General features: G+C 40.4%; 1 protein-coding gene across 3 annotated transcripts in view; it reads left to right on the top strand.

Moving 5' to 3' along the window:
* The window catches only part of FERMT1 (fermitin family member 1), a 33162-nt gene extending 20305 nt beyond the window's left edge, over nt 1–12857 (top strand). For all 3 annotated transcript variants that reach the window (XM_016149644.2, XM_016148807.2, XM_016150463.2), the window contains 7 exons: nt 779–828; nt 6920–7044; nt 7758–7864; nt 9045–9266; nt 9855–9979; nt 10634–10775; nt 12340–12857. In XM_016149644.2, the coding sequence (XP_016005130.1) occupies nt 779–828; nt 6920–7044; nt 7758–7864; nt 9045–9266; nt 9855–9979; nt 10634–10775; nt 12340–12513 (945 nt within the window). In that variant the 3' untranslated portion in view covers nt 12514–12857. The remainder of the gene's footprint in view (nt 1–778; nt 829–6919; nt 7045–7757; nt 7865–9044; nt 9267–9854; nt 9980–10633; nt 10776–12339) is intronic.
* Nucleotides 12858–26426: the final 13569 nt, after the last annotated feature.

The raw sequence follows: 26426 nt of genomic DNA, 5'->3' as shown, positions 1-26426 counted from the left end.
TCAAACTAAATGTCATGATTCTTTAGAGATTCAGAGCCCTTTCTCACATTTATAGGAGACACAACCCCCATGAGATTAGTTTCCTTTTGTTTACTTCCATAACTAAATACATACAGTAAGACAATGTTCCTTCTTAAGACAGATAAAAATACCTTCCTCCCTCCCTCAATATTTTCATGTCAAGACTTTCTGATGTCAAACAATAGGCTTTTCAGTTTGAAAATAAGCACCAACTTATCCTGTAGAATGGACTTTGAACCCGCTTCCTTTTTAGAGTTTAATCAGTGAACTAGATATGCCTGGAGTTACTCTGATGTATAAGTTATAAAATAATTTTGTTTGTACATAAAAGTACTTGTTTTTAACTCAGGTGTTTGACTCGAATGGCAGGTACAGGAATGCTTAGTCAAATTTTTAATCTTTTTCTGATTTGTGAGCTATATGACAGATAGAGAAAAGTGAAAAAAAAATGTACAGTTTAACAAATTAGTGTTAAATTATCACCCAAGTCACCACCCAAATCAAGAAGCAAAACTTTGCAGCCACCACAGAAGCCCTGCATGTGCTTCATCCCACTCCCAGCCTTCCCCTCACCTACCCCGCCCCAGAATATGAGGCTGGTATGACTGAGGAGCTGAGTTTTTTTATTGTACGTAATAGTAATTCAAATTTAAATAGCTGCAAGTAGCAAGTGCCTACAGTATTGGACCATACAGGTTTAGATTGTCAGCATACCTGTCTAATCACTGCTTATGAAATGTTTTCTGTTTTTCCTTAGGAGGACATTACTGATATCCCTAAACTTGCAGATACTCTCAAATTATTTAGGTAAGTCACCCTTAAAGGAGAAAAAGATTAGTCATAACAAAGCCTCGTAGGTAGAGTCCAGGAGTTTAAATTAAACATTTATTGGGCAGGTTCATGGTTCAAAGGTAAAAGTACTAGCTTTGGCATCAGGTAGACAGTGACCCCATCAGGCATTGTCCTTAAACATCTGAGCCTCAGTTTCCTGATCTGTAAAGTGGCAATATACCCCCTCTTGGGTTTGTTGGGAGGATCAGATAAAATAATGCATATGGAGCATCAAGCATGGTACCTGGTTCATAATTCATGCTCCATAAATGGGTGTAAACATGTTGTAAACATGGCTGGTGTCAGCAAGAATGAACATATATACCAGACTGGAGTTTCTATTACAGTCCATCTGGGAGGCTCAGGACTCTGACACCATTTCAAGGCTCTTTCACAGTTTAAAAATCAATTGTCACTAGAACTTGGATCCTGGGCTTATAGCGAGATAACTTCAGTTATTCACCTTTTGCCTGTTAAAGTGTTTCTGATAAATTCCCTAGTCACCTCAGGTCAACCTAAAACTGGTAAAAAGGAAAGAAGTTTTCCATTTCATTTGCAAAAACTGCCACGTTTGTGATGATACCAAGGTGTGTTAGCATGAAAGGAATAAGGTCCCTCTGAAGTTCTATCAGTTACTTATACCATGCCACTTTATGGTCTGTTGACTTTTCTTAGACCAACACTTCGCTAGGTCGGTTGGCTTGAAAAGAAACACAGGTTGCTTTTGATAACACATAATACAAAGAAAGACTTGAAAAAAATGAACAGTCAGTCAGGTATAAATGAGAAACAAGAGTCCAAAGGTAACAATATTTGTCACTGGGTTTCTACAGATTTTTTTTTTTTTAATGTAATCTTAGGATGTGGTCTCAAACAATAGGGTCATTAATTTAACATTTATGGCATAAATAGTTGTAATCACATATATTGTTATAGCCAGAGTTACAGAAAAAAATATAGTTATTTGAATCCACAGATACATCTGTATAAATTATTGATAATTGTTCTACAAGGAAACTAGGTTGCCATATTCTCTGTATAGAGTAAATCCAGCTCTTCACAAACCAAATAATGACAGTTCTCTTCCTATAGATGTTTTCAATGAAGGAGATGATATTCTGGAATTAAGACCCACATCTGTCTCACTTTAGTGTCATTGATATGTTCACATTTATAAAATCATTCTCATGTTTGGCCAGTGGACACTTTACCTACTGAAGGTCTCAAGATATTGAATTTAATACATAGTATAGTTCATGAAAGAAAGGAAGGAGGAAAGGTAGGAGGGAGGAAGCAAAGAAGTAAAGAGAAGGAAAGGGAGGAGGAAGGATATTGGAGAATGGAGCTCTGTTCCTAGTGGTTGTGGGACCTTGAACATGGCCTTCATTTCTTGAGCCTCCTTTCCTTATCGATAAAATGGAATTGAACTAACCCTTTGATTTTTAATGGTTTTTTCCTTTAACGGTTTTTTTTCTGAAAAAAATCTATTGAATTTATTATATAAATAGTGGACTTCCGTTTCCAACAACACGGCATTTGATCTCACCCAAATCCAAATTTTTTCATAAATACATATGAGTCTTGGATTAAATAAAAATCAAAGAATTGTAAATACACAATTGATCTTGAAGTGAGACTGGGAAATCCCAGCTTGCAAGAAATAAAGAGGGAACCTAGCTCTCCAAGCGAAGACTCAGCTGCACAGAGGGAGTTGGGCTGTGAACATAGATTCTCATGGCTTGGGACTGGGGCTTTGATCCCCATGCAGGGATCAAAGATGGAGCTTTAAGGTGGATGTCCTTCATGTAAGGCAGTGAGCTAGCACTGAAACTCTTGTCTAAAGGTAGAAACCTAAAAGAGCTGCCTCCTCTGTTTACCAGGGAGTAGAGAAACTACCCATCAGCCAAAGGAAGCAGTAAGGAAGTTCATCCTAGCATAGGGTTCTCTGTGGGAAAATGAAAAATCTCTCAAGCAATCAAAGGCAAGGTTTCTACCACACACAGATGTAGATCTAAATTTAGAGTTTTATATAATAAACGGATCCTGAAAAAGTAAAATAGAAACTGGTCCAGGACCAAAAAAAATCTATAAAGCCCTAGCAAATGTAATTGCAAAAATCCTTGGAGGGAAATATTCATAATCTAGCACGCCTGGGCCTTCTACATAAAACAATAACTCCCTTAATAAAAAGAAAGAGTTCCCAATAAAAATTACTAACCATTTGAGTTCATGAACTACCATAAAGGAAAAACAGCAGACCCAACCAACAAGAGGATTAACAGTTTCAATAATTTTAGGTAATAGAAAAATTTGAAGAAACTATAAATGACTATATTTAGAATTATTAAGTAATAAAAAATAAAAATCATAATGAAAGAGCACAGGCAATATTGAAAAGGAACAAATTAGAAATTCTAGAAATGAAAAACATAGTCATAGAAATTTAATATTGGATAGGTTCATTAAACATCAAGTTTAAAAACAATTGAAGAGAGGACTCAGGTAGAAATGGAGTTTCAGGAAAAAAAATATGGGGGAGAAGCAAGCATTTAAAAGGGAATGCTTGAAAATTTTATGTAATTGTTAAAGACAAAAATCTGAAATTCAGTAATAACAAATCCCAACAAAAATAAATCAGTATAATTATACATGTTGGTACTAGTCAACCACTGATAAGAGAAAGTCTTTAAAATCAAAGAGAAAAATCAGACTTTCTACAAAAGAAACAATTAGGTGGGCAGCAGACTTCTCACTGACTGGGAGATATCTTGAAAGTGCTAAGAGAAGATAACATTCAATCCAGAATTTTATGCCCAACTAATTTTTCAAGATTCTACTTTTTGCAAACCTCTAAATATAAACCAGACATGATACAGTTCTACTAGTAAATTATATATTTAACAAAAACAATTTGTGCCCAAACCATAAGGTGTAACCACTGTTGGAGAGGTCCTTTGGAATAAATAAAATGGCTCCACAACAGGGTTTTAGAGAGAGGCTACACATAAAGTACATTCGTTGTATCATTAGCCAAGTTCCTGTAGGCAAGCAGGAAAGTTACTGTAGCAAAGAAGTTCCATTCATATGTACACAATGCACAATAGATTTGGAATAAAATTCATTTTATAGATACAAAACTCTTAAACTATAGTCAAATCTTTCTTATACTTTTTAAAGAGATGGAGAATAACCACAGAAATTTTTGGTCCCACATTAAGGCTCACTGATTGTCAAATAGAAAAGTACTTGAAATACAGTTATACATTTTTTCAAAAAATAAGTGTTCCAAATTTATGACCTTCTGAGATAAGTGGCCATAAGTAGTAAGCATTCAGCTACTTTGAAGATAATAAATGCACTTCATCTTAAAGAGAGCATTTTGAAAACAGTTATTTGGAAATGTTTTGTCGAAGTCTTGCCAATAATAACAATGCCTATTAAAACACTAGTATTGGCATAGCTTTCAAACTTGGAAACAGAATTTTTCGAAAACACTATCCAAATTAAGAGTTGTAGTATGTTTTAAACCCATTTATTAAAAATATAAAAATGCAGCATATTCTGATTAATATGCATGGGTGGATTGACCTAAGGAAAGATGGAAATTAGTAGCTTTGGGTCAATGAAAATCTTCACAGACAGGTAGATGGCACTAAAATAGGAATGTTGTGATTTAGTAAGCACAGCCAACAGTATACTTCCTCAACAAGGATTTATGTGACTTAGTAATATCCTCCCTTCTTTAAAAAACTGAACTTTCACATTCATTCTTTTTTAATCTACATGTTTATGTGAGTTCTATAATGTATTTAATATATGTTACAAATACGCAAATAACACAAATAAACTATTGTAAATATATTAAGGGATAGGTATTTTAAAGATAGGTTGTGCCCATTTTTAGTTTGGAAATTACTAGTCTAGATCAGTGTTTTCAAACTCTGGGGAACCTCCTTAGGAAAGCTTACTTACAAACTTACTTACGATGCAGATGCGTGGACCCTACCTGGGCCTGCTGAATCTCAATCTCTGGGATGGGGGCCATGCTTGGGTATCTCTAACAAGCTCCTTTCTAATTCTGATGAACACTAGAGTTTGAGAACCATTCTTCTAGAAAATAAAGTCCAACTCCTTAGCAGGATATTCAGTACCACCCTAACCCCTCCGTACCTTGCCATTCTTATCTGCATCATCCCCCACTCATAAAAAGGCTGTGGCCATAGAAACTACCACTTCCCCCATGTTCAAGAAATGCTCTACCCAACTCTTGTTAACAAGGTAACTGCATTTTGCATGCGCAGTTGCCACCTTCTGAAAATTTTTTCCCTGTTGCTCCAATCAAATTCTTATTCATCATTCTAGTTTAAATGCTGTGTCCTCTGTGATTCATCACTTCCCACACTCTTTTTATGTGACTTACCATATTTTATTGTATTTATTTATTTTCTGCATTTCTCTCTTTAAACTGTGAGCTCCAGGAGGTTTCAAGAAATTGTCTCATTGTTATGTACATCATTCCTGCCTAGCCATCTTCTCTACCTCTCCTTCCCCTATCCTCTCCCGCCCCAGCCTCTGGAACATGGAATAGAAGCAATAACTGTTAGCTTTGGGGATGTATAGAAACAGCCTGATTCAACCAAACTAGAAAAAGATAGTAGAAGGAATTTGAGATCTTTCGATACTTTCGAAATCCAGTTAAAACAGAGAAGCAGGATTTCATTCTTTATTCTCAATAGAAATCTTTAGATGCCAGGACTCAACTGAGACCTTACTACCTTTGGTTATAAGCTTAGTCTTTAGATTTTATTTCGAAAGGACTGTTAATTTTGGATAATCTGATTCTTAGACAAATAACCTTTTAAATATATTCCTTAGAATAATATCAACTACAAGTCTCAACGTGATGAATATTATTGTGGTAGTTTTGTGCAGTAGTTTTCTAAATCCTGGAAATGTTAACTTCATATCGGTTTATTTTATAATTTTTATGTAATATTTTCCTGTAATACATTGGTTTTTTAATGAACATCTTCTCCCTTATTCTTGTGTTAAGGATAACACATATTTAGCGAAGGGATAACTAGTACTGCTGTGTTAAAAGACTTGCCCAAAATTATATGTGAGTGATGTTAACACCAACCTCCCTCTCTTACATTTTTTAATACAGAAATCCACTCCTCTGCCATGAGTAGACTGATCCACCCCCAGGGCCAGGATTGTTCCACTGCACCTCATGCAACTCATATTTTCTCTGCCCATCTGTACCCCTTTCCTACTCCCTAGCTCTCTCTCACATTTTCTATTTTCAGTGATCCAACTGAGTCCTGCCAATGGCCCCACTGACCTTGTTTAGCCCAAAGTGCAAAGATCTCACTGTTGGAGATCTTACCCCAAAATATTTTTAATAGCAGTAGAGTCTGTATAGATTCGCTGTAGATTTGGGTGATTTCCATGGCTCGCTGGGAATTCTCTGGTGGTTTCTATTAAGAATCAAGAGGAAACCACAGAAAAGGTTGCTCACTTTTATATCTGATTTTTATGTCTGATAACTTGAAGGTCATGCTGTCCATATGGACAGCTTTTTCAGATCTAAAGAGCCTGTGGACATTTCAGATGTCACCAGATTCACGGATGTTTCTCACATACATCATAATAATTTATTGAGCACTTCCGTTGTGCCAGGTATTGTGATAAGCACTTTACAGAGATTACTTCTTTCCATCTTCACAAGAGCCCTGTGAGTTGGAGGCTGTTTCTCTCCCCATCGCTCAGAGAGAGTGCATGTGGCCTGGGCAGTTGAAGTATCTTTCCAATGGGTCACTCATTTAGGCAGTAGCAGAGCCAGAATGTGGCCCCAAGTGGTCTAACTCCTGAGCTTTTGTATTAACTTCTATATGTCATAGCAAAACTCCATTTCTAGTTCTTAGAAATGAGTCGGCAATTTGCAAGTTGTTTTTAAAAATAAAGCATGTGTTATTTGTAAAAGCATCTAGATCCATTTAAAATTTGCAATGTGTCTTAGATTTCTGAATGGCTGTTTAAATGCTTACTGTACTTTAATTTGCAGGCCCAAGAAGCTAATATTAAAAGCTTTCAAACAATACTGGTTTGTCTTTAAAGACACATCTATAGCCTACTTTAAAAATAAGGAACTTGAACAAGGAGAACCAGTAGAAAAACTAAATCTTAGAGGTAAGAGGGTTCTGTATCTTGCTGTGGCTTGTCATGAAAGCCAGGATTCTTACCCACTGAAGCAAGGTCGAATTCCAGTGTGTCACTGTGTTTGAAATGGCAGCTCCTCTTCCCCGTGGAGCATGGAACTAGAATGTGGTTCAGTAAATGTGTTCGTTTCCCTCCTGCAGTCTCTTCTTTCCCTGTGTGCCCAAGTCTAATTGGTGTCATAAGTGTAGTACATGAGGCACTGTAAGATCCTGAAAGGCTTTCTGAATTCCAGAACAATTATGTTTAATTCAGTATTGCTTTAGTGCCTGTTCTAATTTCTGTGACTGTGAGTTTACTGGTAACCGTATGAATTGAAACATTTTGTTAACCAGTATACTCAATTTCCTTATCATTGTGATGATTAGAGAATTTCCTGTGCTTTGATTTATTTTAGTTCATATTCATAATCATTCCTATGGGTTAGGATAGCCAAAACAACCTTAAAAATGAATTCAATTGATATATTTAAGAAAATCATAAAATATTTTTCTCTATGCATGTTAATTGTTCCTAAGTCTTAATTAGTTGTCCTGTAATTAATGTTATCAGCTTGCTACTGCATTTTCCAGAACAGAACCAAATCTGAGGGGCTTATGTTCAAAGTGTTTATTTTAGATGCACACCTGATATTTATGTAACAGATTTTTCATAACTCAGTTGTGTCCCTGCCTTTTATTATTTAGGCTGTGAAGTTGTGCCAGATGTGAATGTAGCAGGAAGAAAATTTGGAATCAAGTTATTAATTCCTGTCGCTGATGGCATGAACGAAATGTATTTGAGATGTGACCATGTAAGTAAAACCACAAAAACGTTCATTCACTTCACCTTTAGTAAGCCTAAGGACAAACCATCTGAGGTGTTTTCACAAATCAGAGCACCGTTGTATCAGTCAGCTCTTGCTTTGTAACGAACAGCCACAAAAATTACAATGATGTATATCAATAAGCATTTGTTTCTGAAACATCTGCAGGTAGGCAGGGAGTTGGATGATCCAGGCTGGTGTCAGCTGGGCACATCTGCTTCAATCTGATCTGCTGAGGCTTGGCTCCTTGCTGCAGGTTGAACTCACTGTATTTATTATGGGTCCCAGGTTTCCTGGGAGACTGTTCTCATAGTGATGGCAGAAGTGTAAGAGGGCGACTGGAAGTGCGTGAGACCTCTTGACTCTTAGGCTTGTAGTCAGTTGATGCACTGCTACTTCCACCTACATTCCATTGGCCAAAGCAAGTCTAGCTGGGCCCAAAGTCAGAAGTGAAAATTATACTCTGGCTTGGTGGGAGGGACTATAAAATTACACGGCAGTGGGTTTGGATACCAGGAGGGTGAAGATTGAAGTCAGTAATTGAATGTACCACGCCTACTGTTGCTCTGAAGAATTCTGTTTCTCAGTTGCCTCCCCTCAGCTTCTGGGACCACTCCTCTTTGGTAGCTGAGGTAAAAAATCAGCACGAACATTAAAGAACAATAGAAGCCACCAGTAGGTGGTTCAAGACCCATCAGTGGACTTGATTCCTACAGAGGGATTAGAATCTTGACTGAAGATAAGCCAGGGTAGAAATAATAGGGGAAATCAGTTTACGATTTTTTTCATTTTTTTCTGTCATAGAGATCAGACGTGATATAAAAATGGAAATATATATCAAGGAAGGCTCTTTGATTGTTTGGGTTTTTAACCTGTCTTTGCTCCCTGGCACACGTCCTTGGTTCATCTTTAAATTCATGGAATTTATTAAAGCTGACATTCCTGTTCTCTAGCCCTTTATCATCTAGAAACTCAGTATGAGACTCAAACGCTTTTGTTGGGTGTTAAGTTAGGTGATTAAGAGCCACTCAGAACATGTGCCACTTTCCATCTTCCCATTCTTGGAAGGCAGTGGTGTTTTATTATAGAGATGAAAGCCCAAGTCCTATTCTCAGCAGGATGGCTCTGCACTTGAACTTGCTTCTTAGCCCTCTGGTGTTTACTGCAGGAGAATCAGTATGCCCAATGGATGGCTGCCTGCATCTTGGCATCAAAGGGCAAAACCATGGCAGACAGCTCCTACCAGCCAGAGGTCCTGAACATCCTCTCATTTCTGAGGATGAAAAACCGGAACTCAACATCTTCAGTGACTTCCAGTCTTGAAAACATGGATATGAACCCAGAATGTTTTGTGTCACCTCGGTGTGCAAAAAAACACAAGTCTAAACAGGTACTACTGTTCTTGTTGGAGTGATTATTTGCAGTGAATCCTGTATTTTCTGAAATAAAATGAGGCATTAAAATGATTAAGGCAGTCATCATGAAAAATCAGTTGATGGAGAAATTTGAAAATGGACTCGGTATTAGATGACATTAAGAAGTTAATTACCTTAGAGGTGACTATACTACTGCTAACAGAACATGGCATTGTGCCCTTATATAATTTAATTAACAATAAAATGATTTAGTCCCTACAAATTAAAATTTTAAATTATGCTTCCGTAAGCATGGTTTAAAAGTTAAACAGATGAACTGATTTAAGCAGACACATTGTTCATGGACACTCCACAGACTCCTGAAAAAGGGAACCACAACTCTTCATTTACATGAACCCCAGCAGCTTTTGTGTGGGCCGATCTTGTTTTTGCTTCTCCCCAGCGATTTCCACGTCTGAGAGGAGGAGAGGGAGACAATGCAAACAAGAATGAATTGTCTTTGTAAAGCCGCAGTTGGATCCTGCATTTACTTTTCTCATCAGGAATCTGGAGCTAACGGGATGATTGCTAAGGAGAGTTTGATGTCTCCTGTTTCTGTTTAGCTAGCAGCCCGGATTCTGGAAGCCCACCAGAACGTGTCCCAGATGTCCCTGGTCGAAGCCAAGCTGCAGTTCATTCAGGCATGGCAGTCTCTACCTGAATTTGGTCTCACCTATTACCTTGTCAGGTGATTGCAGTGTTCACTTGCCTCTCTCACTTTCCATTCCATTTTAAGTAGCTTTTTTGGAGCCCAGTTAATTCTCTCCTAGACGAGAACATAGAACTGGTTTTTTTTTTTTTATTTTAGAATGCTATCCTTTCACCAATGGCCCAGAACTTTTGGCTGCTCATAAAGATCTTCCATACCTCTGTTCAAAGTGCCAACACCCTTGAATCTTAGTCGAGGTGGAAAAAGAAATATTAAAAGGAAATTCAGTTATTTTAAGATAACAGTATTTGCAAAACCAGAGAGAGAAATTACATTGATTTTCTGAAATCTGTGAGCTCCATGAAGTCAGGAATTTTTTCTCCTTTTAGGTCACTACTATATTCTCAGTGCCTGACATACACAGTTGGTGCTGATTTTGAATTAATCGACTTGACTTCCTCTTATTTTGATTTCTTCTGATGTCAAATTTCACTTAAAGAATGTCCGCAGGACAGCCTTAACCTCTCTATTCTCTGTATCACAACAGAAATGCCCTTCTGTAGAAAGTCAGTCCCTCATTGTCCATTCTTTGGAAATGATTTAGAAAGGTTGATATTATCTTTAAGAAGTTGTATGTGAATGAACATCATGTTACAGGAAGCAGTTGCTTCTATTAATAAAATTGTTTTTCAGATTTAAAGGAAGCAAGAAAGATGACATTCTTGGAGTTTCATATAATAGGTTGATTAGAATCGATGCAGCCACTGGAATTCCAATTACAACATGGAGATTCACAAATATGAAACAGTGGAATGTAAATTGGGAAATCCGGCAGGTAAAGTGAAAGTTTTGGATATATTCAGTGTCGAGCCTGTAAATGCATGTTCCCCTCAAAATTGCAGATTATTCTGATTTTAAAAGCTGTTCTTATATTTAGAACTCAGAAACCACAAGCATGTGGTAATTGTCTGCTAAAATAATCACATACAATTCTGGGCAGTTTCCTAACAAGTACAGACCAAAAGTACTTTTGAATTAACCCCACAAGTTGGCTTAGTCTCCATACAGACTTCCCATGCAGACTCTGAAACTGCTGAACGTTTTGATTAATTTCCTTTGACTCAGCATAGGATTATGTAAGACTTAGGCTGATAATTACTTAGCAGAAACTACCTGAGACGTAACTGCCACTCAAAATAAATCCAAGAAAGGCCTCATCTGACTGGCTGCCAAAAGGTCTAACTGGTGGAGGACTCAGAGGCTCCACTGCCCACCTGGAGAGCATTCCAGTCCCCGAAAGGAAAAACTGCTTGAGGAGCAATTAAAGTACACAGGGATAACTGAAAAAAGTTTGGCCTCTTGAGTAGGAATCCTCAAATTCTCAGCCACTCATCACTTGCACCCTGGGAACCAAGTTCAGACCAAGGCTACATCATGGGAAATTTAGGGGACGTTAGGGGTACCTTAGTGTCCTATTGATTTAAAACATTCTGATGTGGCTGGTGTGGAATCTCTCTTCCCTTGTTTCTTCATTTTTTCCGATAGAAAACCATCAACATAAAGGCATGATAAGAGACTCAAACTTTTTTTTAAGAACCAGGGATTCCTGTCAGTAGGGCTGTTAACTATCTCAGCACCCATTTATAGAATGAAGGTCTGAAATTAGATGATATTTAAGGGAGCGGCTTTAAAACCTTGTTGCATATGAGGATCACCTGGAGAGTTTTAAAGTACCACTGCCCAGGCCACTCCCAAGACCAATTAAAGCTGAATTTCCAGGGTGGTTGCTGGGCATTAGTAGTATTTAAAGGTCCGCAGGTGATTGCAATGGACAACCAAGGTTGAGAACTGGTAATGCCTCAGTTTCTTCTTTATGACTTTCAGCTGGGAAGGGGTAAGGGGCAGTGACCACAGGAAATTTCAGGTGGGTCTTTTATTCTCCATTAAAAAGTCCGTAAAGGTGCTGTAGGCGTAAAAAAAATAAAAATAAAAATAAGGGATTGTAAACTGATAAAGTCCTTGCAATCTGTGAGGTCAACCAAGGATTGCCTCACCTAAAAAAAAAAAAAAAGTCTGTAAAGTACTCTGCCCTTTGACACAGAGAGTGCTTAGAAAGTTCTGCATCTGAACAAGAGATAGAAAGTATCTCTGTGTGTTGGGAGTTAGGATGTTTTGCCAGGTGTGCAGCAAAGTGGCTAACACAAGAGCACAAAGAGAGCAAAAACATGTTTTCTGTAAGTGTTTAATGGAAAAGATGGTTTTTTTGTGGTCTTTGGGGGGGGGGGTGTTGGGGGAGCATCTATCAGCCACCTCAGCAGTCCTCAGCTCTGGGAAGAAAAGCCGCTTCTTTTTCATGTTTCCTGATCAGAGGTTAAGCTTACCTGTGCCTTCCCTTCCAGGTGGCGATCGAGTTTGACCAGAACGTCTCCATTGCGTTCACCTGCCTGAGTGCAGATTGCAAAGTCGTGCATGAATACATCGGTGGTTACATTTTCTTGTCCACCCGCTCCAAGGACCAGAATGAAACGCTTGATGAGGACCTGTTCCACAAGTTGACTGGTGGTCAGGAATGAAGCAAAGGTGGCCAGCTTGGACTTACTTACACACCAAGGATGAGCTAAAGGCAGTCTTCCCTGGATGGTGGGATCCGTGGCTTGCACAATGTGTGGGTTCCAGACTAACAGACAACCACAGTCACCCCGATCCTCACCTCATTTCAAACACACTGTCTTGCACACCCCTTTCCTTACTTTGCTTTGTGCTACCAGAAGTTGAAGGGGCCTCAGTTTCCTTTTCTGTAAAATGGGAGGGCGGGAGAAAGGAGAATCTGCAAGTATATGGCTAGAAGTTGTCCTTGTGCATATCTGCTTTGTTCCTAAGTCAGCATAAAAAAAAAAAAAAAACAGAATCTTTAAAAGCATGAATATAGCGAGCATGTAGCAAGCGTGAATTTTATTCCACAAAATCAGATATGAAAAGAAATACGTTGTTCCTTAACAGAACTGCTTTTAGTTCTCACCTTGTGAAAATGGCAGGAGCCTACACATAAACTTGTTCCCTGGAAGTCACGGTATGGAGGTGGCGAGGGCAGAGGTGGGGTTACCTGGCACCACTTGGTTACAAGGGGTCAAAACAGTGGCCCTCAGTGTCATCAGTCTACACTGACTTTTGCCAAAGTGATCATTGACCCATGTGGTCTTGGACATTTCCTCTAAGATTACTGCTGCCACCCACAAGTCCCATTCCATCCTGGGGATCCCTCAGCCGCCTTTAAGTCCTTCTCGATGATGTGGGTGACACAGGTACAGGGAACCCATTCCTCAACTCAGCTGCATGTTCTGCTGCTTCTACTCTGGGTCAGGGCTCAGGAAGACAGGCCCGATTCTCTCTGCTCATAAAACCACCTCCCCACATCCAGACTTCCAATGATGTCCCCGTCCCAAATGGTCAGAAAGAGTAAGGCAGGACCCAGGCCAGGCCCATTCTCGAAGACCACCAGGACAAGGGCTGACAGCTTCCCCACTGGCTTCCATCTGTGAGGCCTTCGGCTGGTCTGAGAGGCGAGGAAGCCTGCTCTTATCGCTCATCAGTGTTCTCCTGAATTTGGTGTCTGTTTATATGACTCTTGGCCTTCCCGCATAAAGGCCTTGCCTTTCGTAAATCAAAAGCCAATGGTAGACTTCTCTCCTCTCTGCCTTAAGACATGAGCGTGGGTCAATTAACAGTTGCCTCGGTTGTCATTTTCTGTTTTGGTTTGTCAGCGTTGGGAGGAGTGGATTTTGAGAAGGTAAAAAGCAATACCAAGGGTAGAGGGAATATCAGAAGGTATTTCATTATTTTTTTAGATATGTTCTGTCACACAAAAGACTTGGGTTGCCAAGGTAAGGCAGAGGTTCGATTTCCATTTTGAAGGTCCCTAGGATGCACATTTCAGGGGGCCTGGCTGGATCTCAGATGCAAGAAAACATCAGCTAGCTGCTGCTTTATTTTCCAACAAAGCTTTTTGAGAAGAAAGATCCCCAGAATTCCTGGCACTGCATTGAGACAGCCTTGGACAAGGACCCCAGGCCCTGAGCCAGAAGCTGTCACTGGAAACTCCTCTTTGAGCCTCTCCTTAGAGGTGAAAGTTGATGAAGACTCCTCAGGAACCAGCTGAACTTCTCAGGCCCTTCCTGAAAGCTCAGAGGTGGCAGAGGCACTTGGAAAATATGGCGTATGTTATAAAGAACTTAGTTTGAAATGTTTTATACAGAAACTAGTGCTGAGTCTACTATGTTAAACTTGGTCATTCGTGTAGAGTCCCGGGCTCTGTTATTTTAGAACCTAGTCAGGTCTTTAGATTAACTCAGGCCCTACATTCAAATAATGCTCCTTGATGTCACATTTCACCTGTCTGCTGCCAGGTACAGCTCTGCAGAACTTAGCAAAGCCAGACCTTCAGTACAATCCTCTTTCTTAGCTCTTCGGGGTTGTCTGACATTTCCACAAGTGCACTCAGAGAAGTTGAGTAGCTTTAACCAAATGTTCAGGGAACATTTTCCCCATGACTACACAGCCACATCCCAAGGAAATAAACAAGTGTGACAAGAAAACCTTAACTGCTGCTATTCCAAAGAGCAACTTAAAGATTTTTTTTTTTTTTACCTTGGGTACAAAAGGTCATCTGACTACTTATGCTGAAATTTTAAATTAATGTGTGCCTTTCGACCCCATTTGCTTTATCTACACTAGATTGGATAATCTGGGTTTTTTTATATATGTATATAAGTTTTTTAATTAAATGGTTTATATGGATTTGAATATGGTCTAGTGTATTCTCTCTGGTCTGCTGTCTCTAAAAAAAAAAAGTGAACGTTTTCTCCATTACGAAGAAAAAAAGTACAACTTTAACATGTGTTTTCCTCAAAATTCCAAGATTTGAGCTCCTTCTCCCCAGTGAAATTGACTTAGAAACCTGTTGGTTTCAACTCCTTTCTCATTGACTGTCACCAGATTTCTTGACGTATCGTGAGTTCTCTTGTTCCAGGTCTACCTTTTGAAAAAAGCACCAGAGTAACTTGCTCAAGGTCACGCCCCCAGTAAACAGTGGAATGGAGATTCAAAGCCAGATTTGTCTTTAAAAACCACCAAGCTTAAACCAGAAAACCCTACCCTTCCATTTCCAGGGTAGAGTAGCCTGCCCCCTCCTCAAGCCTCTGTGCAGTCATCCCCTGAGTCAATGCCCTCTATTCTCTCTGGAAGGAGAGAGTGAGAAGTGTTAGGGGATTGGCTGCCCCAAAGTTAGCTGGGGGACATACAGGTGAATCAGAAAGATCTGGAAACTAGAGACATGAGTTGCCTAGTTAGTATTTTATTTATGATACTGAATTTATTTTTTATTTATCAGTTTCATTTTCGGTCCCAAGGTCAAAAAAGTAAGCAAATGAGTCGTCTGAAAACTCTTGAGTTGTAGGCCGTAGAAGCCAAGATATCTTGTAATATTTATTTTATAAAATCACAAAATAATTATGACTCCTTTTTTGCTTCAGTATGTTTAACATCTCATTCATTTTCACCATTTTCCCACACAAACATATGATTTTTATTCCTCCTGCCCTCCCCCTCTAACACACCAGAATCTCTCCAAAGGGGTAGGGGTGGGAGGGAGCACCCTTTTTGCTATTTTGCCCTTTTTTGCTATTTTGCCCCTTTTTGCCCTTTATGCCTCCTACTTCCAAGGACTGTTGAGTTCTAGAAATCGTGGATGGAAAAACTAAAGGTTGGCACCTGGGCCTTTCTTATGTTAAAGTTTCCCCACCCGCTTTCTCAACACCATTTACCTCACTGAAATGTGGAAATACTGAGTGCTACCAAAAGAAAAAATAAAAAGACAGCCTAGCCTGCTCCCATTATCTGCACTCAAAAATGCCTGTGCTGACCTCGAACTCCCACTGTCATTGGGATAATAGGTTCTCAGACTTCTTTAAAGAGGAATGCTTCTCGCTGAACGAAAGTTAGGATTCTAATAAAAACCCAGAATTCCAAGGAAGTCACTTTGGATAACAGTAGATTAGATAAATTAGGAAAAGCCTCCTTTAGTCTCTCCACATTTCCCACACATTTCCTGATGTATCAAGACTCAATTACCTGAACCCCTATAGATTAAAACACGGCTAAGCACAATGGTAATTAGAGGTTTTCTTTAGAATCACAAATGCTCCTGACTAATAACTGAAAAAGATTCTTTAGCGTAAACAGATTTACTTCCTTCCTCTGACTTGCCACATGACTTTGAAGACCCATAATTCCCCTGTGTCCCTGTATGCCTCTGTTTCTTCAATTGTTACAGAGGAAAAATCCAGTAGCCACTTCCCTTTAGGGGACCTCCAAACATAAAATGTTGTCTGGAAACTTAGCAGGATATGATTTCAGCCAGAGAAAGTTAAGCAGGAGGCCTTCAGCTGCTCCCTGAAACCCCTAGGACACAAAACTATGCCCTGGGGAGGAGACAGAGCCATTGAGAGGAGCCCAGGGCCTGGAGGGAGGGGAGGGTTCAAAGCCTGTGTAGTCTGATTCAGAATCCTGGTGGCCCCAAACAGGAGCCATAACAGGAAGGCAAGTGAGGTTACAAAAAATGTTTAAATGTCTAGAAATTATATGCGTGTGAATATGTATGTATATACACACAGAGACATTTGAGAAAAGAGTAGGGGGTTGCAAGAGGTCCTGGGGTCAGGGCTCAATACATATGTACACGTGTTGGTGATGGGTTGGCAGGAAACCACACTTCTACCCACTATGACCAATAGGAGAGAACAAGGATATTCAGCAGGCAGCACTGTGGAAGCTCAGGGAGCCAGTGCCCTAACAGTGGGTATTCCAGGAACCGGGAGGGAGTGGAGGTCTGACAAGGTGCTTACAAAGGGGCCTTGGATCTCCGTGCTACCACTTCCTAAAATGTTTTCAAAGAGCCAGTATTGGCAGCCAGGCCAACCCATATGACCCAATGTTATCTTAAATAGTGTAGCAGAACCAGTGTTTCTTTCTAGAAGTTATGAAGCCCACACAATCAGCTTCAAAACAGAAAGTACCCCCATTGCTACTGAGAGTTGAATACTGAACATTCACAGACTGCAATGTGAGGCCTTGCTACTCAAAGTGTGGTCCTTGGACCAGCGGCATCTATAGAAATGCAGAATCTCACAGGACCTGGACCAGAGTGAGTCAAGTGAGGCACCCAGGGCACAGCATTTAAGGAGGCCCTCACCGTAAGGGCCACACAATGCCACTCCAGGCACCTCCTTGCCTCACCCTAGTTGCAGCCCCCGAGTCCTACCCAGACCTTCTGAATCAGACTGCATTTTAACAAGACCCTCAAGTGATCTGTGTACACAGTAAAGTTTGAGAAGCTCTGGCTTAAGACTTGTGGCATGGCTTTGGCAGGGAGGATGCCAGACACTGGAGGAATTGTCAAGGAAGTGTGCAAATGCCATAAACTCTGCAAGCCAATGTATTGGGTTGACTAGTGTTCCCCAAAACTTCATGTCTACCCAGAACCTGTGAACGTGAGACTTCATTTGGAAATAGGCACTTTGCAAATGTAATCAAGTCAAGATGAGGTCATACAAAATGGGATGGGCCATAAATCTAATATGACTGAGGTGGAGAGATATACAGGGAGAGGGAGAAAGAAGGCCACGTGATGGTAGAGATAGTGGAGATGGTGGAGACAGAGATTAGAGTGATGCAGCTGTAAGCCAAGGGATGCTGGCAACACCAGAAGCTGGGAAAGGCAAGGAAGGATTTTCCCAAGAGCCTTCAGAGAGAGATCATGGTCTTTTCGACACCTTGATTTTAGACTTCTAGATTCCAAAACTGTTTGAGGGAATACATTTTTGTTTTAAACCACCAGGCTTGTGGTAATTTGTCATGGCAGTTCTAGGGAAAAAATGCAGCCAGAGTTTTCATATCTTTAAAAATGGGGATGCTGCCTTCCTTACCATGTCACTGGGCTGTTGGAAAGAATATATGAGAAAATGATGTAAAGATGCTTTAAAAACTATAAAATGCAACACAAATGTGAAGTGCTATTATCTTTAGTGAGAACGTATTTTCATTTATAAAATTTAGTTGTTTTTATTTTATGTAGTTTTTTTCAAAGAAGTGTGATAGTTTGTGTGATAAATTATTGTGCAGCAAATACTCGCTCTCCTCCCACTGTGGGCTTCTTGCCCCATTGATGTGGGTTTGGCCATATGACTTCCTCTGGCCAATAGGATGTTAGAGGGTATGATGTGAGCAGAGGCCTCCAATGTGCTTGTACAATTTGACTGGCCTCTTGCACTCCTGCCACCCTCTGTGAGAACAAGTCCCCCAGGTAATCACCTGGGCACAGAATGAGACACATGCAGCGGATCTGAACCTAAACCACGGCCTGGAGCAAAGCCTAGTTAGATCAACTGACCCACGGACTGTTGGTATGGGAATAAATTCTAATTATTATAAGCCACTGAGTTTTGGGTTAGTTTGTTAAGCAGCATTATTGGGAAATAGCTGACTAACACAAGGTGGAATATTACAAAAAGTAGAAAAAACAATCTATCCACACTAATACTATCCAAAGACATATACTGTCGACATTTTGACATGTCTTTCCAGTCTATAAAATCCTGTATTCCAGGGCATTTTTGTGTATTTTTTAAATTTATGTTTAGTTGGCATACAATATTATATTATTTTCAGGCATATAATCCAGTGATTTGACATTTTATACCTTACAATGTGATTACCACACTAAGTCTAGTAATTATCTGTCACCATGCAAACTTATCACAATATTATTGACTATATTCCCCTTCGCCTTCTCGCCCATCCTCCAATCCCCTCCCCTCAGGCAACCATCATTTTGATCTGTTTCTATTTATCTGTTTTTGTTTTATTTGTTAATTCGTGGGGTTTTTTTTTTAGATTCCATATATAAATGAAACCATATGCTGTCTTTCTCTGTCTAACTATTTTACCTGGCATAATACCCTCTAGGTTCATCCATGTTATTGAAAATGACAGAATCTTCTTTTTTATAGCTGAATAATATTATATATATATATACATACATATATGTGTGTGTGTGTATGTGTGTGTGTATCGCATTTTCTTTAACCATTCATCTGTTGATGGACTTTTAGGTTATTTCCATATTTTGGCTCTTGTGAATAATGTTACAATGAACATGGGGTACAGATATAGCTTCGAGATAGTAATTTTATTTCCTTTGGATAAATACCCAGCTGAGAAATTGCTGGGTATGATCATTCTACTTTTATTTTTTGAAGAAACACCATACTGTTTTCCATAGTGGCTGCACCAATCTGTATCCTCATTTAAGATATTTTCTTTCTTGTTTTTCTGATCCTATCCAGAAAATTCTTATACAGATTCTGAATTTGATCATATTTTCACCACAGCCAAAAGCTAAGAGAATTAGCCTGGTCCAAAAGGAAATCGGAACCACAGTAGAGGAAAATCCAAGCCTCAGTTTGAATGTGTGTCTCCTCATCTGTAAAACAAGGTTTGGATTGTGTGGTTTCTTCTAGCCCTTTGTACTCCAGCATTCTTTGATTATGGTACGTTTTCACCCATAACCAGGTTGAGATGCATCCCCCACTATGATGTAATAATCTAGGGTATTTGCATCATACATATAATTTTCTTCCAAATCTCTGGCATCGCTCTGCCAACACTGATCCATTATCTGAGTCAGACCACATAGTTCTGTAACTCAAATTTCAGGGCAGATTGACAGGTGGTTATGACAGCCAAATATACCCCAGGGGAAAAGGGGATACCAAGAAGTTAAATGGCTATGCCAACCAATGTTAGAGCAAGTGAAATCAGGCTTCTGCCTTCCCAAAGAGTAATCTTAACAGTCATAGAGCTAATGTTACATGGCCAAAAGAATCAGAAAGCTAAATCATATTAAGGGCTATTACTTGGGCTTCCCGTGAGTCCTCTCAATTCAACCTCTGGGTAAAGTAGACATCATCAGTCCCAGTGTAAAAATTAAGAAATGTTCAGTGGTGTGTTGGTTAATGTTTAATAATTCTATGAATGAGAGGGAGACCTAATTTTCCAGTTTTCCCAGTGTAAGACTCCCACCACAGCCAACATGACACTATTTGACATCAGTGAACACAGAATTAGGAAGAGATTCAAACACTCAGCTTTCTGACAGGGATGAGCCAGCTACAGCACAAACTAGAACCGAACTGTGTACACAGAAGTCAAGCAACTTGTCAAGGTCACCCAGCTAGAATGTGCTAAGTGAAGATTTGGACTCAGACCTTCTGACTTAAGCTATGCTCTTTAGCACTACTCTTGATATTTCTGTGTGAACAGCAAGGCTTCTGGAGCCAAGAACCCGAGGTTGTCTTTATTTGCGATAATACACCTGAAGTGATTTTTCCCAGAACATAGTCGGGTAAGGACTACCAAAACTCCATGGACATATTTTTCTTCCTCCAATTATATTACACCAGATTTCAAATGCCAAAAGAGTGAAAATTTCTACTAAAAAAAAAAAATTCAGACCTCAACTCTTGGTCCACTTGTCCAATAATAATGATATTTGAGTGCAAATCTGGGTCAGAGTTAGGGTTCAGGAGGGGAAGAAAGAGCTCCTCCTTCTTAACAGAACAAACACCAGACCTTGACTGGAGACAACCCCATCTATCCCTATCCCCATGACTGGTTGGCTCCGGTCTTGCCATTACTTATATGATTAATGTCAATCCCACCAGAGAGAAGTAACTTTTCCTTAGGGGCTGAGCTCAGTTTTTAGACACTGAGTAAAATGTTCTTATTCTGACCTTTTCTTCCTTTTATAAGTGGTTCTTTGAGTCAGGTAGACATCAGGAGAGCAAATGGGCAGCCAAATACTTGGCAAGAAGCTGTTAAATAATTTATTGCTTAAAACTAAGCAAAGTTCACTCTAGGATAAGGAGCTGCAAATGAAAATACATTTGAGGATAGGCGAGGTACATGGGTACAGTTTGTCAGACATGAGAGCACACAGATTTGTGAGACAGGCCCTACCTACATAATGTAAATATCTGTAATTTATATTAAATAATATTGTATAATTTATATAACTTAAATATATAATGTATAGACTTCTATCAGAATTGCTTAGCTACAAGGGACAGAAAATTGAAAATAATAGAGATTTTTCTCTCTTCCACCTAAAACTCATAAAACACGTCAAGGACCCACATCCTTTTATCTTTTCACTCTGCCATGCACAGCTTCCACTCACAAAGTCAACTCATGGTCAAACATGGCTGCTTTATCTTCAGGATTTTGTCACATGGTTTCAGTAGGCTACAAGGGAGGTTGAAATATTTGGATTTTATTCAAATTAGCCATGGGCCCAACTAAAAATCAGTGGTAAAGAAGATAGTAATAGATATTGAGAGACAAGTAACTCCTTCAGCCATAATCACGTGCTATGTACCAGGAACTATGTTAGCTGCTAAGGATGGTATATTAAACAGAGTTTGTAATGTACCAAGAGACAGATGTCTGAGCAAATAACTCTAAAATGCTGTATAATAAGTATTATTCTTGATATAAAAAAAGATACATGAGAGCAAAAAAAAATGAGGGAATAATTGATTTTGTTAGAATCAGGAGGAAATTAGGAAGGACTTTACAGAAAGGGGACATTTAAGCTTGGCCTTGAAGGATGAGTATGACTTTGCCAAGTTGGGAAAAGGGCGGGTATTAGATCAAGCTTGGCAGATGGAGCCATTAGTAGAGAGAGCCAGTGAATGTTTTTATCCAAATGCCTGACAATTAATAATCACCAATAAATTAATTGTATTAATTTTATTAAGGATTAATAAATCATTATTTATGATCTATATTATTTTCAGTAATGACAGAAAGCCACCACTGTTAAAATTTGCTTTTCGAAACATATTTAATATTCTAACTCTCTGAAATCACTACGTTATACTTTCTTCTCAAGCTTCCTCAACATTTGCCCTCAGCTTCTGAGCTCACCTATATTTTATTGAGCAGAGTGAAGTCATCAGATGGGAACAGCCTCTTTTCACTCTGCATTTGCCCTCTGTGTCTGTCTTCTCTCCTGCCTCAATGAGAAAAGTGTCCAATCTCCAGCCTTCTGAGTATTATCCCCTTGTGATCCCCAAAAAACTTTAGTTCTATAGTTTCATCTTTATTTTGCATTTTTCACCTATCCCTGTCTCCTGGTGCATTCTAGCCTGCAAACCTGTTTTCTGTCTAGGAGGGTTTTAAAACATGGCTGCAAATTCTTTGACTGCTTCCCATCAAGAGGTCGGGTCTCTCCCCTTCCCTTAAATCTGGGTGGGCTTGTGGCTGGATTGACCAATAGACTACAGAAGAAGTGATACTATGTGGATTCTAAATGCAGGTCACAAAAGGCTGTGTAGTTTCTGTCCTGTTCACGGGACACTCTCTCTTGGAGCCCTGAGGCTACCATATAAGAACTTCAATTACCCTGAGGTCACCATGCCAAAGAAGTCACAATTAGGCACTGCAGTTCACAGTCCCAGGGGAGCCCTGCCTTCTAGTCATCCCCACCAAGGTGCCAGACCTAGGAGTGAAGCCATCTTGAACCCTCAAAACCAGCCCATTTAACAGCTGAATGTTACCAGTGACTCTAGTTGATGGAATGTGTAGCAAAACAACCATCCAGCCATGCTGGGACCAAACTCCTGAGCCACGAAAATCATGGACTAGAATATAAACCACTAAGCTTTGTTGCTTAAGCCACTAAGTTTTGGGGTACATGTTAGGCAGCAGTCAATAACTACAACAGTATATCTCACCTTAGATTTTGAACTTTACCTTGCCCCATTTTTCTGCTCAGTAAAACTTCTCCAAAAATTTAAGAAGACTAACACACACTTTCTAATGTCCTTAACTCACTCCTCTCTGGCTTCTGTTCCTAATCCCCCCAAAACCCTACCATTATCTAGGTCAAAAATGTCCTCCATTATGCAGCCTCTCAAAACCTGCTTGTCCATGCCTTCCTTAATAAAATACTGTTCTCTCTCAACTTCTCGACTTTCATGATTCCAAACTTTCCTGAGTTTCCTCCTACCTCCCTGGTGACTCCTTCTCAGCCTGCTAGCTCCTTCAAATGTCAGCTTAGTCCCCTTCTCTTCCCTCTCTATGCACTTTCCCGAGATGGCCTCAACCAATCTATTGGCTTTAAGCACCATCAATATGATGATGCCTCCAAATTTAACTCTCCAGCTCTGACCTCTCCCCAGAATTCCAGTTATTTCCTCAACATCACCTTCAGAGGTCTCCCAGATATCTCAAACTTAATAAAGCCAAAGTAGGGCCTATGATTTTCCTACCCTAGATCTGTAGCTTTCTTGGATTTCTCTACCCAAGTGAATGAATCTCAATCCATCCAGTCCTCAGGTCCTAGAGCCTAGGGATCATCCTTGATACCTTCTTTTCTCTCATCCTTCGTGCATTAGTTTCCTATGGCTGTCGTAACAAATTACCACAAACCTGATGGCTTAAAACAACACACAATACACAAAACAACACACAACACAACACAACAAAACAAAACACAACACAAACTCTGACTGTTCTTCTGTAGAAGATCCCAAATAAGAAAATATATTTGACCAGTAACAGAAAAAGCAGAAGGCACAGTTAGTAGACACTCATTCATTCAGCAAATATTTCTTAAGCATGTATCATGTGCAGGTAGTACCAGACACTGGGATGCAGCAGGGAACAAGCTGGACACAGCCCCCAGGCTAACAGAGCTCTAAAACCAGACCTCGGCGACATGATCGGGCGCTCACACTATTTGTGATGGTTTTTTCTTCTACCCCTCCTAAACTGGGAACTACTCAAAGGCAGGGTCCAGGTCTTGTTAATCTGTGAGTCCCCATTTTCTATACTGAGAGCCTGGGGCACATACTGGCATGTTCTTGGGATATGTGTGCTGAATTGCTAAGCCTGAACCAATTCCTTTAGTTTACAGATGAAAAATACAAGACAGACAAAAGCTTAAGAATATAGACATTGTGCCAAATAGAATAGTAGAGGTGTTCCAGATGCAAATCCAGTTTTCTGTCTCAGTTTAACGACCTTTTACACATGTGCTATCTCTGGCTGTGGTAAATTCCAGAATGTGGTTTATAAAAACAGCCCATGTACTGTTCTGTCCCATTTCCTACAGCCACGAGCAAAATAAAGTGGCAGATTAAAGTCTGACCTCTCATTTCAGATTGAAACTTTTTTGTTACAGATTTTAAAAGGATCTCAAATAATATTTTTTAAAATTCTAAGCATTCTGCAAATCCTCGTGCCGAAACCTTGCTACTATTGAGTGACGCCTCAACAGGAAAATAAACATGAGTCTCAACCCATGACTTTTATTCCCTCGAGATCATTTCCCCACAGGCAGTTCAGCCACATCAGCGGAGCCCACTCAGATATCTTGGTCCTCACCACCTGAAAAGCCTCTTTTCTGCATACCATTCCATAAGAGCTGGCTGCCCGGAGACTTGACAGCCTGGTACCATATCCTCCCACAATCACCCTCCCCTTCCTTGGGCTTATCACTGGTGTCAGAGAAGAATGCAGCTTTCAATTTGTACATTCCAACTCCTGCACTTAGAAGAAGAGCCCTCAGCAAAGCCAGTTGCCGTCAGTCTGGAGGGCAGGGTGGGGGCAGCGGGCTGAGCAAGTCACTTGTCATCTAGGCCAGCCCCCCTCACTCCACCCTAGGTTTCAGAGTTGTGAACAGACCTGGACAGGACCCCCTCGGAAAGCACCAGTTCTGAGTCTCTGGAGCAGCTGGGATTAGGGGTATTCATTTCTGGAGTTCTGGGAATGGGATGAGAATGGCAGGGATCAGAACCCCTTGAAACTCTGACTGATGACCTGACATTGGCTAGGTATGTTTCCTTGCCACACCTGTGGGAAAAAGGCCCACAATGCTAATGCCAGGGAAGGTGAGACTTGGTCTCCCGGGCAAATAAGCCAGAGCCCAGAATAGAATAGTGAGAATTAGATCACCCCTCTTACTCACTAGATAATTGGGACTCATCTCTGTAACCACAGACAAATCAATTTCCCTCTCTGGGGTTCAGTTTTCTCCCTCTAAAATGGACAGGGAGGAAACCAGATAAGTTCTAAAGTCACTTCTAAGGCCAAGGATCCATGACTCTGATTTTGATCTAAAGCCAAAAAAGAAGTGTTGCCAAGCATATAATTACTGGTTCTTTTTTTTTCCCCTGTAGGCTATGGTTCTACTAACACTCTAACCTCGTGATCTTCTTCCACAGCATCTTTCTCCCAAAGATCCATGAGAAATTTCTTTGTGATTTAATTCTCTCCTTCCACCTCCATCCCCACCCCACCCACTGTGCCCCAGTTCAACCCTCACCTGAGCCCTTCCGAGGCTGGGATGCTAGGGACCTGGGCTGCGAACCTCAGGCACTTGAATGTAATGTTTACTGTCTTGCATCCTGCCCCATCCACTCCAGGGCACCATGAAGGACATTCTGACTTACCACGTACTCTTCCCATTCATTTGTTAAACATTTGTCCCAAGTACCAGACAGCACCCTGGTCACCCGGGCTACCAAGAAGAATGGCATGGCCCAGTTCTCAGGAATTTTAGTACTAAGTTAGGGAGCCATGTCATCCACCTGATGACAGTCAGCCCAGGTCACCTAGGAGTGAGCCCCAAGGGAGAGCCTACTTGGGCAAAATCTTAAAGGGTGCTACAGCAGAGGCTGTTGGTGCCCATCCCTTTAGCCCTCCCTGGAGTTGCTCGATCCATGCTCAGAGCAAGCCAGGCAAGCTCAGGAGTGAAAGCCACAGGAAGATCCGAGGGTCCCAGAGAAGCCGAGTGACCTGCTCATTAACACGGTGCCTTCCTTTCTCTGTCTCACTTCCTTACTCATTCTCCATGCCGCTTGGAATCACCTCCCAAATAAACTACCTGCACCTCAGTCCCCATCTCAGGGTCAATTTTTGAGGGAACCCACGGGAGGTATGGAGGGTGAGCTGAAATGGTCAAGGGGGAGAGAGAGCCGCTTAGGTAAAGTGATGGCAGGCAGGAGGTGGAATGGCTTTTGGCATGGCGTGGCATTTGGAGGACATACACTTTTTGGTCCCAGGACTTTGTTGTGGGACTTTAGCATCCTTGTCTGCAGGGGACAAACACTTCATTCATCTTTTTGTGACCTCTCAGAGGTGCTGGAAGAGAAGGTGGCCGACGCCTTCCCAAGAGGTGCCCAATGGCCCTACTCAGGCATCTGCTTCAGCTCTGGGCCCTGAGGGCCCCAAGGAATGGGCCCTGTTTCTTCTGAGAATGAACTGCTCATCTGTGAAAGGAAATTTCCCAACCCGCCTGGCTTCTTGCATGATTTGGATCTATCTAAATATTTGGAAAACGTGCTCTTGTGCTTATAGGAAATATTAC

This window comes from Rousettus aegyptiacus, unplaced genomic scaffold (genome assembly GCF_014176215.1).
Source record: "Rousettus aegyptiacus isolate mRouAeg1 unplaced genomic scaffold, mRouAeg1.p scaffold_m13_p_12, whole genome shotgun sequence".
NCBI classification, from domain to species: domain Eukaryota; kingdom Metazoa; phylum Chordata; class Mammalia; order Chiroptera; family Pteropodidae; genus Rousettus; species Rousettus aegyptiacus.
The sequence above is the reverse complement of the archived record's forward strand: the minus strand, read 5'-3'. Positions and strand labels throughout refer to the sequence as shown.